Source organism: Callionymus lyra, chromosome 5, assembly GCF_982586985.1.
Source record: "Callionymus lyra chromosome 5, fCalLyr1.hap1.1, whole genome shotgun sequence".
Classification (NCBI taxonomy): domain Eukaryota; kingdom Metazoa; phylum Chordata; class Actinopteri; order Syngnathiformes; family Callionymidae; genus Callionymus; species Callionymus lyra.
The window spans coordinates 35,145,527-35,161,262 of NC_141822.1; the positions used below are offsets into that span (position 1 = coordinate 35,145,527).

Consider the following 15,736-nt stretch of genomic DNA (forward strand, 5'->3'; position numbering starts at 1 on the left):
CTGCTGTTCTTCCTTTGACAAATTCTGCACAAATGTCTGTGTCGTGCTGATGCTTAGGTGTCTAAGGCGTTGCTATGGTGGCAGCGTGTGTTATCGTTAGGTGTTGAGATGCTGAAGGACCAGTGGCCGCAGGGAGCTGAACACCAGCGAAGGAATGGGGGCGGCGATGCCTCATCTAATCAGGCAAACCCTCCACTTGCGGGGCCAGATGTGAGGGGAAGAACAGTCCGTGCTAATTGGCCGGTGGCGAGGAGCAGCTTAATGCCGTCATTAAGAGGGCGTCGTTGTTTCGGAAGCAGAGGTCGCAGCTTTATATTCAGCTTTAATGGCTTTTTTTCTGACTACCAATCTGGTTGTGATAAGAATGAAGCTGTAATGAGATGATGCAGTTTTGATAGAGTGTTGGGTAAAGCCTGGATGAAAGAATATGAGACAGAGTCTGTTAGAAGATGCTTCATGGCAAGCTCACTCTACGAAAACGGTGTATTTTATATCTGTTTAAGAGCTCTCAAAATAAGTCAAAATGTTTTGAGAAGGATCAAAAGTGTAAAAAAAAGAATTCATTTTTCTCTGTAAAAATGACTTGAAGGTAGGGCGGCCCCGATCTGATCCTGGTATCAGGTATTGGTTCGTTCTATCCTCTCAAAGTTGGATTGGCTATTGCTGAACAAGGTCCGATCTGCTGATCGGCTTAATAGCTCTGTGTTTGCGCTGATGTCTATGCTGCTATGTGTGGAAGTGTGTGGATGTTTCGAGTATTGGAAGTCACACTACAAGATTCAACACCACTAACTTAATTAAGCATTTAAAGAAGCAGAACATCTGGAAAGGCCAATTAAATACAGCAGTTTACTTTGCCAGCTATTCTACAGATACAATAGAAACAGAAAATCACAATTCCTTCATGGCGATCAATGGATAATGCATTAAATACATGACAGAAGTTTAGTTTAAGATAAAAGCTATGTTAACATATTTTAAATCATGTAGATCACAGATCAGATGATGTTCCAAGTTTAAGGACCGTAACAGTAAACTCGTGGGTATTCAATAAAGCCAGCACAACTCTCTGTCACTACTAATGAAATGTTTAGATGTTTTATGCATTAAAAAATATGTTTCAAACAACAAGCATCAACGAAGGTTGTCCAGACTTCCTCCACTCTCTGACCTGGTCAATCCCTTACATGCAGGCGTGCAGACACAGGTTTTGGCCACAATAACCGTCACATTCAATTTTCATATTGTTTCATAACATTTTATTGAGTTCTCACCTAATGAGCATGACACTTGCAGGGTTGTATATGTTCTTCATATTGTCACTTTGTTTACAGTACATTGTTTACAAAGTCCGTCTTATTTTTTTTCAATGTTTACAATTCAACTGTACTCAAAATGCTGGTAAACATTAAAGACTTTATTTTAAATAAATACCCGCCTTTTTTTTTTTTTTTCATTTCATTTTTTTATTCAAAGCTTGACTAGTGTTATCTAACAGTAGAGCAAGAAAGTTAATATTTTAACACTGTGGATTGGTTGATGCTCAAAGCGGAGGTATCCGTACCTGGATCATAAAAAAACAAGTTGGTGCATCCCTACTCCAAATAATAAAATAATATAAAAAATATAAACCAATAATAAAAATCTCCTTGCACATGCACAATAGCGTCTCTGCCGAGCTGCAAATATAGCGGCACTGAACAGCTCCACGCTCCAGACCTTCAAAAGTATCTCACCTTGAACATAGAGCATAGCATAAAAAGAATAAGCAGACCTGACTTGCATGTCAGCACAAATATTCAGACTGTTGTTGAGTCTCACTACTTGCAGATAGAGACACGCAAGAAAGCGTAATGGCCTAATGAACATTTTACAAGTATTCAGAATTAAATACATCCAGCCCGACAAAGAGAGTAATTAAGAGCAGGTAACATCCATTTAACCTGTTTATTTGTATTATTCCCCTTATTGGAGGAACGAGTCGTAAGCCAATTGTAGGGCGTAAATACGATGTAGATCTTGATGTCAAGTTCCTCATATAATTTGATTTATCACAGAAACAAGGATCACCACCAAAAAGGACCTCAAGGAAAAAGTCGGCTAGGGACCAATAACACCCACGAGACTTGTGACCACAAATGTATGGCTAAAAAAAAGCATACCACATTTTCACTTGTAACCCCTGTTAGTGTTAAAAAATTAAAGTTCGAACAGGGATAAAGATAGGCATGGCTCAAAGAAAACAACATGAATATATACAAATAAAATAGGAATGCCACTATATAAAATATACATACGTATAAATTAGTACTGATATATTTTTCTCTGACAGTTTTACATATGAAGCAAACTAACAAGCTTAGACATAAACTATTGTGTTCAAAAGTAAGAAGTATTTCACAGAATTAATGTTTCACATCAGTCCTGATCATCGGGGGAGATTTACTGTGGTTTCCCAGCGCAGCGACAGACTAAATAGAGTCTGTCAGGGCAGCTTGTGTTTCTTCTCTACTGGAAAGAAGCCGACAGTCGAGCCGTGGAAAACTATCGACTTACCTTCAGACAGATGAGACACACACACACCAACTCAGTGGCGGTCAGATGCTGTCACTGTACATGGGCCTTGACCCTCACTGAGCATGATCCAGGCTGAAACACACTACCCACTACACACCCCCTACTTCTCTCTCACTGATGGCCTCCGTCAATCAGTCCAAACAGCCTCCGGTATTCGACTGTCAGCGCTTTTGTGCACTTCCCCGCTCTGCTTAGACTCCATTTCAGATTACAGAATATTTAAGCCCTGATAGAGAATGCAAGACTTCCACTTTAATCGTAAACATGCAGGTCATTCACGATTGCTCCAGTCACAACAGTTTAGTGTTACAAGGTGTGCATGCCAATGATGTTAATGCATTATAAAATCTCTGAAGAGCATGGCTAATAGGGATCAATAAAGTTTTACCTTACCTTAATAACTGTGCATCATTAGCAACAGAGCTGAGGAAGGATTACATCAACACTAAAAGAACGTAGGTCATGTTATGGAAAAGTCCGATCACAGATCAAATTGGCCAAAGAAATAATAATTCTAAGGCCACCTAAGAGACACAATTTTGACAGCCCCACCGGGTCTGCTTTCCAGTTGAATCAATTGATACAGTTAAACTAAAAATAGCTTAAACAAATATTCACAAGTTAAATCAAAAAAGGCTAAACCAGAAAGTGTCTGCTTATAATGTTCCTTTTATATTCTAAGCATTAAAAGTGTATAATAAGATTCTCAATGTTGGAGTGTCTCCTTGTTTAATTGTATCGTATTAAGCTTACGTGAACGTTATTTATTATTATTTGATCTAGTTACCAAATCACTGATGACATGTAAAACATTTTCAAGAAGAAGGAATAGATTTTATTTTGTGTTCCATGTTACCATGTGAGTTCACGACCATTTTGAAGAATTTGTCACTTTCTGCAATGAGACCTATAGCTCCACCATTTCAATCTTAACTTTATGGTGTGTTAGCAAAAAAACATTCTGGCGATCTACAAATCTCATTTGAATTCGACCATTAGTGATACAAATGACATTTCAAATGCTTAAAATGTGTCTACTCATATGAATACAAATACTGTAAATGTAGGGCTATATTAATAGTAAAAACTGACAAAGAATATGAAGGCTAAACTGCATCAAGTGGTTATCTAATTATATTTTCTCGATCTAAAGCATCAAAATGTTACATTTGTCTTTAGCTGTAACAGAAATTTATTTTTACCATTTACTTTTTTATGTTCCGTAAAATATGTCAGAAACCTTCTTTTTACAGAGGAAAGTTTTTTATTGTATAATGTCAATCAATTGGATTGGGTAAGATACAAATTGAAAATATCACTTATGCAAATCTCCACTAATGACCTCAGAGATGGAGGAAACATTAAGCCTCTCTGTAGATGCATTATTGTTGACTTAAACTTGTAATTACTTCCTCTCTTTTAAGACCATTAGAGAGCAAAGCTTCCACAGCGAGAGCGCATTCATAATCGGGACAAGTTGTCACCCCCTATTGAGTGATCCGATGATTTACCTGAATCAGCAGCTGTATAACACAATCCAATTGTGATTGATAATTGGACACAAAGAAAACAGGGCAGAGATAGGATGAATATATCTTCGTGTGATATACTCTGACTCAATAAAATGCCGCCTCGCAGCTGCCGATCCATCGCTGATATAACCAGAGTGTTGGAGAAATATTGATGTGATATTGCTCTGACGAAAGACACGCAAGCCATTGATTTTGGCAAATTTATGAGGGAAATGTCACTGCGCCTGATGGGGGACATGTTTTTCTTTTTTTTTTATATGTCTGTTCCATTTGCAAACTGACGCAGTTTAGAGTGCCCTTTAATGACGCTCAGAATGGAGCTGGTTACACAGATTTAACAAATGAAGAAGGATAAGAAGTACAAGCTTCTCAGTGTCTTTATTGATATCTGACAGAGTTCATAGATAAGCGTTTTGTGCTATAAGAGTATGTTAAGTATGTCAGGTGCAGGAGATGTAAAAGGCATGCGTTTGCTGATTTTTAAAATCTGGAATTTAAATGACCTTGTTACTTTTAAATAGCTACCAGATGAAATTGTATCTATTTTATCTACTCCCATGTTGCCTGTATCACAAACTTATTATTTTGGAAACTAGCTCTGACCATTACATTTAGCAACAAGAGGCTCTCAAACATCCACAAATGGCAACCTTTCGAAAGCTTTGATAAAGTTAAGCCTTCTGGTAAGTTCATCCACCTTCTTCCATAAAAGAAAGCTATAATATGTCAAATTAAATGATGCTTCTTTTCTCCACTTACTGTGGAAAACCTTGGCTGTTATCTATAATATTATCTCAACACAAGTGATTCTTATTTTTATAGCACTTTAAAATAACAGTATTTGGCACAAGTACTGTAGAACTGAACAACATAAAAATATAGGCCAAAATAATAACAGTTAAAAACATTAGAATAATATAATAAAGCAAATAAAACAAGTAAAGGGTAAAAGCAAAAGTGCACTAAGCCAGGGAATAAAAGTGGGTTTTTGTGCTGGTAACAATTTAGAAGACACAACGCCTGTGATTTCCAAAAACTATGGGAAATGTGGACTCATCAAGCAACACAATTTTTGACAATGTTTTTGTTTTTGATGCATGGCTTACGCTTTGCATGATTTTAACTTCTACTTGTAGCAACGAAATATAAATGTCAATCGTCTTCTGAAGAGTTCCTGAGCAGAAGTGGAATGATCCTTTACACAACAATGTTGTTTTTTAATGCATGAATGCCTCCTGAGGCATCCAAGGTAATCAGCATTCAATGTTGGTTTTCGCCCTTGCGGTTTACTTGCAAAAAATTCACCAGATTCTCTAAATCGGTTGATTATATAAGAGACTATAGATGATTGAATCCCTGACATCCTTGCGATTGCATGTTAAGAAACAATGTTCTTAAACTGTTGGACTGTTTTCTCACAATGAGATGATCCTCGCCCCATCTTTGGGGATGCTCCATTGATACCCAACCATGACATTCTAATAACCCTGATAACCTATTTTCTAAACAACATTTATCAACTTTCTCAGTCTTTTGTTGCCCCTGTCCTAGTCTTTTTGAAATGTGTGGCAAGATAGTGTAGATGGTTAGAACGTTAAATTAATTGTCTTTGTCGTATATTCAAGTGAATAAAGTTCAAAGAGGATTTTCTAATTGTATTCTGTTTCCATATACATTACACACCGTACCATTTTCTTGGAATTGTGCTTCGTAAGTATCCCTGCCCTCTGGGCTCAAAATCTACACTAAATCCCTCCAGAAAACTAAAAATTAAACTGCAAGCAGATGTACCTTATCTATACTTATTCCTGCCTAACATTATATACTTGTCGCTACGATCGCTGCGGCCATTTGTGCACATTTACACACATTTGACATACATTTGTTGACTAGACAATGTTTTGGTTCACAAAATATCCTTGTGTGTGATAAATTACATTTGCAAAAGCATACACACAGCCCCAACCTTTGTCTACTTTACCTGATTTATTATTGTGTACTTTTGTTTTGTATAATTAAGTACCATACTATAATGTAATTTAACATTATGAGAAGGTTTCCGAGGGTTGCTGAGCTCATTGTTATTTGAAGTAAAACTTCATTTTCCTTTTTCCTTTACAGTATCAGTCAATGGCAGTGAACAGAGGAAAACGATTCATAGACTGCAGCCGAGTGTCACAGAAACCTTTTTAAGACAAAGAAAATATTATTTTTCTTCTTCTCTTTTCTTTTATACTTGAAGGATGCTCATCATGACTGTCTGAGAGATTCATAAGAAAATTGTTTGGGTTTGTTATTATACTTTTGATGGTGGCTCAACACATCAAATGTATAATAGTTGTTGTTTATTTGCACAATCATGAGAAAACCATCACCACTCTTTTGAATGCAAATGTCATTCTATCATGTTAGTTCAACAGATGTAAATATTAATTAATAAACCATTGCAATAAAGAATAAGAAACAAAATCGACTTACACTCGTATTCACAAAAATCTTTCAGATTTTCAAAAAGAAAACTGTACCTCCATCTGTTGCACACAAACAGACACTCGTATTTTTTAACATGAGTTAGGACTTCCTGAGGATCAAATTGTGTGTGAACAAAACACACATGCTCACAATCATCATTGTTAAAGTTGAACAAACACAACACAAGTGAATGTGGCTCCTGACCTACTCTTAGCTACTGGCTGAAATGTATCTTCTTCTGCTTAAGAGCCTCATGAGAAACGTGAATCTATCCCAGGTACCTGGGCTTGAGGCAAGAGACACTCTGGACAAGTCTACTTGTCATCTTGTATACATGTACTCAATCGAGTATGTATAGAAAGACAACCACTCACTCCTTCAGACTTTAGCATCAGCAATGGATTGCTGGACTGAAATCAGAGAGCCCAGAAAAAGCAAGTACATGTCAAACTAACACTATTGTCTATTTTTAACAATCTCAACCAGCAATAATCTTCCCCTCAACCAAACTCGGGTAAGCTCTTTCATACCCTTCTTACATATCTCCTAAAGATAATGTTTTCCAGCACTGAACAGCAGCTAAGTCACCTTCTCAGATCAATGACGTGAAACACATCAGAACCGAGTAACTCCAAAAGGGTAAACTTCTTTGGAGTCTCAATTTTTCTTTGTGCAGGCTTTAAACTCTGATTTCTCTTCCACAGATTAAAACCACACAGTTGGTCTCAGTTTATGGTGGTGTGTGTGTGTGACTGGTTGTCTTTATTTTTGATTTCTCTGATGGAATGAAGATGTTAGAAATAAATCTGAAGGGAACTGTAAACAGAATGGGTGGTTCCAACACCAAACCTCGGTACACAGGAATACCGCAAAGGACCACATATAGCAGTTTCTAATCATATATTTAAAAAAAACTTGCTAACTTGTGCAAGACTGTGCAGGGGTTTTTCCCCGTACTAGCATATTCACAATATCAACAGCACAATGTTGTACATTTTTGAACAAAACAATTAACTGAATGTCACCATTAAGCCCAATTTTTAAGGCAGTGTACAAGTTTTGTGCATGTATTTTAACCGCAAAAAGATTGTATTGTAGTATGCTAAACTAGGTTTGCATGTAAATCTGGAAACCCATAGTGGTCTCACTTAATGCACTATACATTTACTAAATCAATGTAAAAATAAAATGTATCAGCAATGTGAAATAATCAGAAGCTCTGCATGAATACAATCATTTATGCTCGGAATGAGAGTTAGCCTAACAAATACTTTACTAATTTACCGTAAAAAAAAAAAAAAAACACAGGGAAATATGACAAACATACATTGAGATCCTCATCTTGCAGTGCTTCACAAAGCCTCGCCCTTCTTCTAACAGCCCACTAGATGGCACCCGTTGATGAACCTTGTTTTCAAGTCAGCAAGCACACACTGAGACTGGAAAGGAGTGAATTGCTTCATGAAGCTTCAGCAGCCCATCAACTCAGCATACCTTGTGTTGAAGTTATGTGAAGCTTCACAGTGCATCATGAACTTCTCTATTATATTTAAACTGTAACCTTATACAACTTCACTATTCCCGCACCTATGTAATTTCAAGATATATAGCATTGCAAAAAGAGAAAATGCTTCAGATAAATGATTACAAAATATCATATTTGTTATTTTAGCCATACTGGAGAGGGTTTTGGGGGAACTGGGAAAAGGGTGATTAAATGAACATTTGTTTTCAATAGAAAATTGGATTTTTACCTGTTAACACAACAGTTTCACACATTTTTAAGAAAAGTAATTTGGGAGAGAGAATTGTGAGTCACCTGAGATGAACACAGGAGAAGTAACACTTCACTGTACGTCCTGATCTCTCCAGAACACTGTGAGTTCTGAGTCCCTGAGCGACAGCTAATGATGGAACTGACATTTCTTGCATTAGCAGCTGGATCTGGAGCCCAGCTTCGCGTCGCGTAATCCGACGATGATGTTAACGAACAGTTGGCTAAGATCAAGACATGCCGGTTCAAACCTGGGTGAGTTCTGTGCCCATGACGATGAGGAGGATCAGAGTCAGGATCTTGCTCGCGGGCTGCATCTCTCCGGACCAGCGGTCTCACATGCAGGTCGAGTCCGGATGCAGTGCTCTCACTCCCGGCGCTGCTGCTGCTGCTGCTGCTGCTGTCGCTGCTTCTCTCTCAGCTCTGGTTCAGCTTCTCTTCACGGGCTCTCAGTGGATCAGAGCATGGAGCAGAGAGCAGGAGCTGCGGTCCACTGCGAGCACGTTCATCCTCGTCCTCGTCTGCGCCGCTGCCTCCGAATGTCGCACCTATTTATGTCCGCGGCGGAACCGACGGCGACATTTGGGTCCGCAGCGGTGATGGGCGCCTGTCTACGCTGTGGTGGTGGTGGGCGAGCGTCTTGACTGGGATATGGGCAAAAGTTTACGTCCCCGCCCGGAGATGCCGTGGAAGCTGTGATGGAGACGATGGAGGTGTTTGCTGAAGCGCGAGCTGGTCGAGGTGCTGGAAGCGGAAGTTACATCGTCGAGAGAGGGAGCTTCAAATGACGCTCCAGTTTTCAATTATTCCCCGAAACATTATTTATATATATACATATACATACATATTTATATGTGTATATATACATATTTGTATGTTTATATATAAACATATATATATATATATTGCTTTGTTTTAAGTATTAAGTATTGTTTTAAGTATTATCCATCTTAATGTAGAATTCGAGAACATGTTTTTTGTTTGGTTTCCAATGTCAATACACCCTTATTTTTTTTAAAATGTCAATTACATCGCTTGTGAAGAACTCACATTTCTCCGATCCTTAAAACTCTTCACTGGCTTCCAGTTCCTTTCAGGATCAATTTTAAAATTCTGGTTCTTACTTTCAGAGCTATTCATGGTCAGGCTCCTCCTTACATCACTGATCTGATCCAGCCTTACACCCCAGCTCGGGCTCTGAGGTCTGTGGATCAGAATATGCTGATGGTTCCACGCACACGGTTCAGGACCAGAGGAGAGAAATCCTTCCAGGCTGTTGCTCCTAAGCTTTGGAACGATCTTCCTCTCCCTCTGTGTTTGATGGAGTCTACTGACTCCTTTAAGAAACATCTTAAGTAGTTTTTATTTGTTCAGGCCTTTCCTTGATTTTCTGGAACTCCTGTTGTGTTATCAGTTTTAACTTGACCTTTAAAGTATATACTTTATTGAATATTGTTTTGATTGTTTAAGCGCTTTGTGACCCTGGTCTGGAAAAGCGCTATACAAATAAAAATTACTTACTTACTTACTTACATATAATTTGTTTACTTTTCATATGACATTGTTTATTGCCCTCATAAAATGAATTTTATTTACTGTTGGGAAAGCATATAGTCTTATCAGACGTTTCAAATAATCACTTGATTACCAGGCTATTTTTTTTATAAAGTGAAATAAATTATTTGTTACTTTGGAATTAAATGACTGTGCTCAGCTCTACTTACACAGTACAGTACAACCCCACACACTGAGGAAAACTAATTTAAAGATATTTAAATATAAATAGATGGTTTCAGCACGTCTCGGTTCAGCATTCAGCAACAGTCACTAAATACAATTTAGAAAATATATTTAGCTAATTCTGCCAACCCAGCTCACCAAGTTTTAACCTCCACTGTTAAATGGCGTTTGTTAAAAAAGCAATAACACCACCTGTGACGCCTTGTGTTGCAGCAGTCACTGTGGTGCTGTGTGGGCAGTGATTTATTCTATTGTGGGCAGCAACAATAGGCTTATAATTGGGCGGGCTTGTACTTCTGAAGCTGCTGCCGGAACCGTAGCCCTGGCTGATAGCTCCATGTCCCGAAGATGGATTCTCTACTGACATGAGTTATGTCTGACGATGGCTCCAGAAATAATTTACTTTTTTTCATGGCACGAGTGCTAATTCATACTACCTAACGTAGCCTCTCATTTTTCTGCTCTTACTTCCTGGTTGGTATTTGTGGGCAGCGAGAGTTTAATAAAGAACACAGCTGCATCGTTTATATGTTATCCTTCTTCTATATCTAAGACATCATTCCTTTTAAATGTCCTTATCATTAAATGGCTCTGTCTTTTGAATTATTTGAAAAGAAATACAACAAAAATATAAATATAATCATTATGAAAGTACAATTAAAAGGATAATTTAATATTTATTTATTCGGATAATAAAAAACCTATTCTGTCTATAATTCAGTTAAGGAAGTTCTTAATTGTTGAAAATCTGAGGGTAAAATGATAATAAAAATCAATAAAGGATTATTTGCTAAGGTTTTAATTGTGAGAAAGGAAATCAAACATTCTAAACAATATTGTAAAATAGTATAAGTGAAAATAGATCAAATCGAATCGAAAAAAATCCATTGACAGAGTATAAATGCCTGTGAACTTGTTTAGCAAACCCATATCAACCCTCTATATGAATATTTGAAAATATTTACACTGTTTAAAAAACATAATGACATTAAAACTTGAACATCGAATTAATATGGCATTTAGATGGCATCTATTAAACAGGTAGATAGTATCAGTGTCTTCACTTCAAGAAAAGGGTAGAAACAAGTCATGAGAATACTGAAGGTAAAAGTTGGGCTCACAAAGAGGAACATTTGTTTGCTGGCAGGAGTTCTACTCTGCATGGTAGCGGTGCAGCCCACGCCGGGACAGCGGGAGCTGCTGCTCCGGTCTATTTTAACTCTGTGAGTTACTCGTCTGCAAGACACCTTTTATCGAAGTTTGGAAGTTTATTAAAACAATAGCTAAAATGTATGACTAGCTCCATTTTGTTATTGTTTATTAGCTTTGAATGTGGCTGAGGCAGTTGTGTCAAGTTGTTCATACCGCAGAAGAATAACATCAACCTGTTTATTGTCCTGAAATGTATATAAATATATAAATATAATACTATTGTTTTGAAGGAAATTATCATGCACAACATCTTCATATCCTTGAATAGGAATTGGAATTGGATTTTTTTTCTTTTTTAAATCAGTACCAAACTAGTACTTTTGAAACAGTGCCTTTGCTTTCAATCAGCAATACTCCAGTCTGTGAGATATGTATTGATAGTGGACAAGATAAAGTGTTATCTAGTAAATACCGTAACACTATTGTACTACTCGTCCTTCTATCAGCAGAAATGTAAATTAGCAACATCCAAGGCAAACGGTTGATGTAGTAAGTTGTCCAGTAATATAAATTCTAATATTTGCTATTCTCGGTGGCCAGCCATTGACAACGCTCTTCTCTGCTTGACTCATTGGTCCTCATGATCACCCACGTAAAATTCTGCTTTTTCGCATGAGTCTTTCTGATCTGTTATCTTTTTGCACTTATTCAGTCAAGAAAGTATTTTCAACCTTATATCTTTTATGTTGTTTGGAATTTGATGCTATTTTCTCTGGTCTGTGACACTATGAATTTTTATCCGGTTCATCAGGTGACGCCAACTCTTTTTGAATAATGGACAGATGAACTGGACTATTGGTCTAGTTCATTGTTAATTTGGTGAGCTGTCTTGTTTTTTCAGTAAGGCTCCTCTCAGGAACAATGCAGAGGTCAAATGAAGTTCCCTGATGATTCCCCTCCGTTATTCTATACATGAAAGAAATCTGACTCTATGATAGTATTGAAAATCCAAACGTGTTGTTCTCAAAGGTCGTATCCGTGATTTGTCATGGCTAGAAGGTCGGATTAATGAACACCGTGGACGGAGACATAATAAAGTCCTGCGCTCACCTCTTCCCCCCCGTCTGATGGCTTGCCATAAACTCTGTAATTAGCCCCCATTAACACGGCTTATTTTGTTCACGGCTCGCGTTCGCTATACCGGATTCCTTCCAGCCTGAGTGAGTGAGTGAACGGAGCATTACAAGAGACATAACAGAACGCGGTCTCTTTAATAGCGATCAAGCTGAGGCTGATAAACGAGGGCAGTTATGGCACTGAGCCGGAGAGGAAAAGGTTTTCATACTAGAATCTACATTTAAACTGCAGCTCCTCTCCCTTCCTCTCTCACCACCCTCTAATGATGCATCTCAGACACTCCTCACACATTATGATGCAATCAACAACATTCTTTTTATCTTTCAGCCTAAAACGACAGCCACGTTTTAATCCAGCCAGAGAAAGATAATCAGACGTAAATAAGACAAAACTGTAAAAATGCAGATAAAGGTATTCATTTTTCAAGCAGGACCCTTTTACAGTGAAACTCACATGGACCAAATAATTACCATTAATCATGCTATTATTAGCATCTTGGTAGACTACTATTTGTGGAGTTCCTTGTGTTGGTTTCCTCCAGGTTCTCTGGTTTCCTCCTACTATGCAAAGAAATACAGGATAACCAATGACTATATGTGGCTGTTTGTCAATGAAATGAACTGTAGACCTTGCCAACCTCTCTCCCCAAGTAGCTATAATGGAAGTAAACCAACAATGTGACTTTACAGTATGTGGGCTGCAAGTATGAGGTAAAACAAAAAGATTAAATGTATAAGACAAATGTTTTTTTGTTATTGTTTTTCCTGAATCACAATCATGTTTTCATATTTTAAAAAGAAAGTGTGAATCAAAAAATATATTAAACTAAATACATTTGGGGTGGGTAGAGAATCGGTTAGGTCACAGGGGCACGAGGGAGGCAAAAGAACCCCATTAAAATAAACAAAATGTCAAATTCTAACAACATTTAAATCCTATGTAATATCCATTGTTTTTGGGGCGGCGGTTATTTGGTGGACTAAAAGTGGACTGTCTGGGTTTGGTCGCTTGTGGTTCTGGGTGGCCTTCTGGTCTGGGGGCTGTGGGTGGTCTGGACTCTTTGAGAGAAACACAAAGAGACCAAATCATCTGAAGAAAACATGAAGGCACCAGGTATTTCAGCTAATATGTTTATATGTACATATTTATCTCACTCACATTTGTAGTAAAAAAGTTTTGAATCTGAATCTGAAAGCAAATAAAGGATATGCAGCATAGTGTTTTATTTAAATATCTTCTTTCAGGACAGATTTTCCGCTTCTCAGTAGAGAGTAATGGCTACGTTGTCAAAGGTTAAACCCATTTGAGGGTCCAGAGTTATACAGACAGACTACTACTAGGCCATTATCATCGCTCAGCGTGAATGTTGGAGGGACGATGAGCATGTTAACAGTGTCAGTTTCAACAATCACGGCCATTAAAACACAACACACCGTCTCTACAGTCACAAGATCATTAGATTAACTCTCTGACCTCCACTCATTTATCTTATTAGAGGAGCAACGACTTTCTGTAAGGAGATTGGATGTCTTCAAACATGAGGGGAAAGTGTGGGAGGAATGACAAAGGTCACCTGAAACACTTGCCCACAGCCAGTTTCTGTACCGGTACGGGTAGCGGGTACATTATAAATGTTCAAGCTGTGTAAGGTATTCTCTCTCTGATCCAGCGACCTGTTAATAAACAGACTCCACTATCGTCAGGAAGATTATGTCTCCTCACTAGCTTCCGATGGAGCTGCCTCATCTTCAGCCACAGCACCCCAACTCTAACGGCCGGCCAACTTCAGCGGCTCCGTCAAGCTTCCAGAGTTTTGGCACAGCGATCCTACTTCGTAGTTCGAGCACATTGAGGCACTTTTCCGACGATGAGTCCAAGCATTACTTTGTAGTCGCTGCTCTCGACCAGATGTCCACGCTCCTCAGAAATCTTCCAACATATGCCAAATACACCATACTGAAGCAGCTCCTAATCTGGAGGTACAGCCTTACATTAGCGGAGAGTGCGGGCACTTGCTCACGATGGTCGATCGGACCACAAGGTGGACAGAGGCGGTCCCTCTGTCCTCAACAGCATCTGCAGATGTGGCGCGGGCATTTATTTTCTACTGGGTTGCACGTTTCCGTTCCCCGCCGGCATCACATTCGATAGAGGTTCACAGTTCGTTTCCGAGCTGTGGTCAGCACTGGCAAGGTCTCTAATTGTGCAGCTTCATCATACTACCACAACTAGCCTCACTGTGTGAGCGTTTCCAACGGTCACTTAGGGCTTTGTTACATGCCGCGCTTACGCTAACTTGGTAGATCACTTACCTTGGGTGATGCTCAGGTTGTGCTCAGCTCCTAAGCAGGATCTAGACGCCTCTTCGGCTGAGTTGGTGTATTGTCAACCGCTCCGTGTTTCTGGGGAGTTTTTGCACAAAAGTTTGGCGGCCTTTCGTTTTCCAACTGCAGAGTGTCTCACTCCTGTGCCTGTGCATCATTGTTTTACCAAGATTCCTGCCTGCGGATCTCACCACAGCTCGCTTTATTTTCATGATGCTCACCGGTTGCCTCTTCAGCCCCCTTATGATGGCCGCAGTTCAGAAGGCGGATTAAGTTTTCTGATTTTTACTTTTTTTTTCAAGTTGTAAGATTGTTAAAAAAAAAGGGGGGGGGGGATGGGGCTATGGTTGCAGGTACATGTGGGTGTGGTCTCTTACCCAAATGATGATGGGTAGTGGTCCACCAAAGATTATAAATGTTTGCGCTGTGTAAGGCTGTGTTCTCTCTCTTATCAAGCGACCTGTTAATAAACAGTTGACTCCACTATCGTCCCATTTCTGCATCCTGCCACAATATAAGAAAGAATCTAAGATGTCAAAGAGCAGAGTCAAATCATAAGTAGAAGTTGTCATTGCCTGTCCTTGTTACTGTTTTGTGACTGTTTTAGCTTAATATTTACCATGGTGATGTTCTTTTTATTTTACCAAGATTATAGAGGTGACAATATTAGAGTTTAATTATTCAATCGAAGGCCTACTCCAAATCTACAAAAACCTATGGATCCTGCGAAGGGTATATAACTGATCCACAGTTCCACGACCTGAATCCAAGGTTTCAACTATAACTTCCTTTCTAGGATCCCTGAACAGGAGGAGAAGTTAGTCCTGGTTGTCTCTTGTGGATGGTGTGCATGTTCAGGGAGGAGTGGTATTGGTGAGCTTATTGTATTTTTTCCTTTTAGTATTCTCAACAGGTATACTACGGGAATACTTAGCTGTCTAGTATAGTTTATTACATTGTAAATGCAAATATTTGCATATGTATATTTTTTTATTTACATGTTTGGTTGAATTTGTGTTTAGTTTACA

At 38.6% G+C, this 15,736-nt stretch overlaps 1 protein-coding gene across 1 annotated transcript in view; it reads right to left on the bottom strand.

The window, feature by feature from the left end:
* Positions 1 to 9,098, bottom strand: part of olfm1b (olfactomedin 1b) — a 35,294-nt gene extending 26,196 nt beyond the window's left edge. The window contains exon 1 of the mRNA XM_087792153.1: positions 8,607 to 9,098. Within this exon, the coding sequence (XP_087648279.1) occupies positions 8,607 to 8,672 (66 nt within the window). The 5' untranslated portion in view covers positions 8,673 to 9,098. The remainder of the gene's footprint in view (positions 1 to 8,606) is intronic.
* Between the last annotated feature and the right edge of the window lie 6,638 nt (positions 9,099 to 15,736).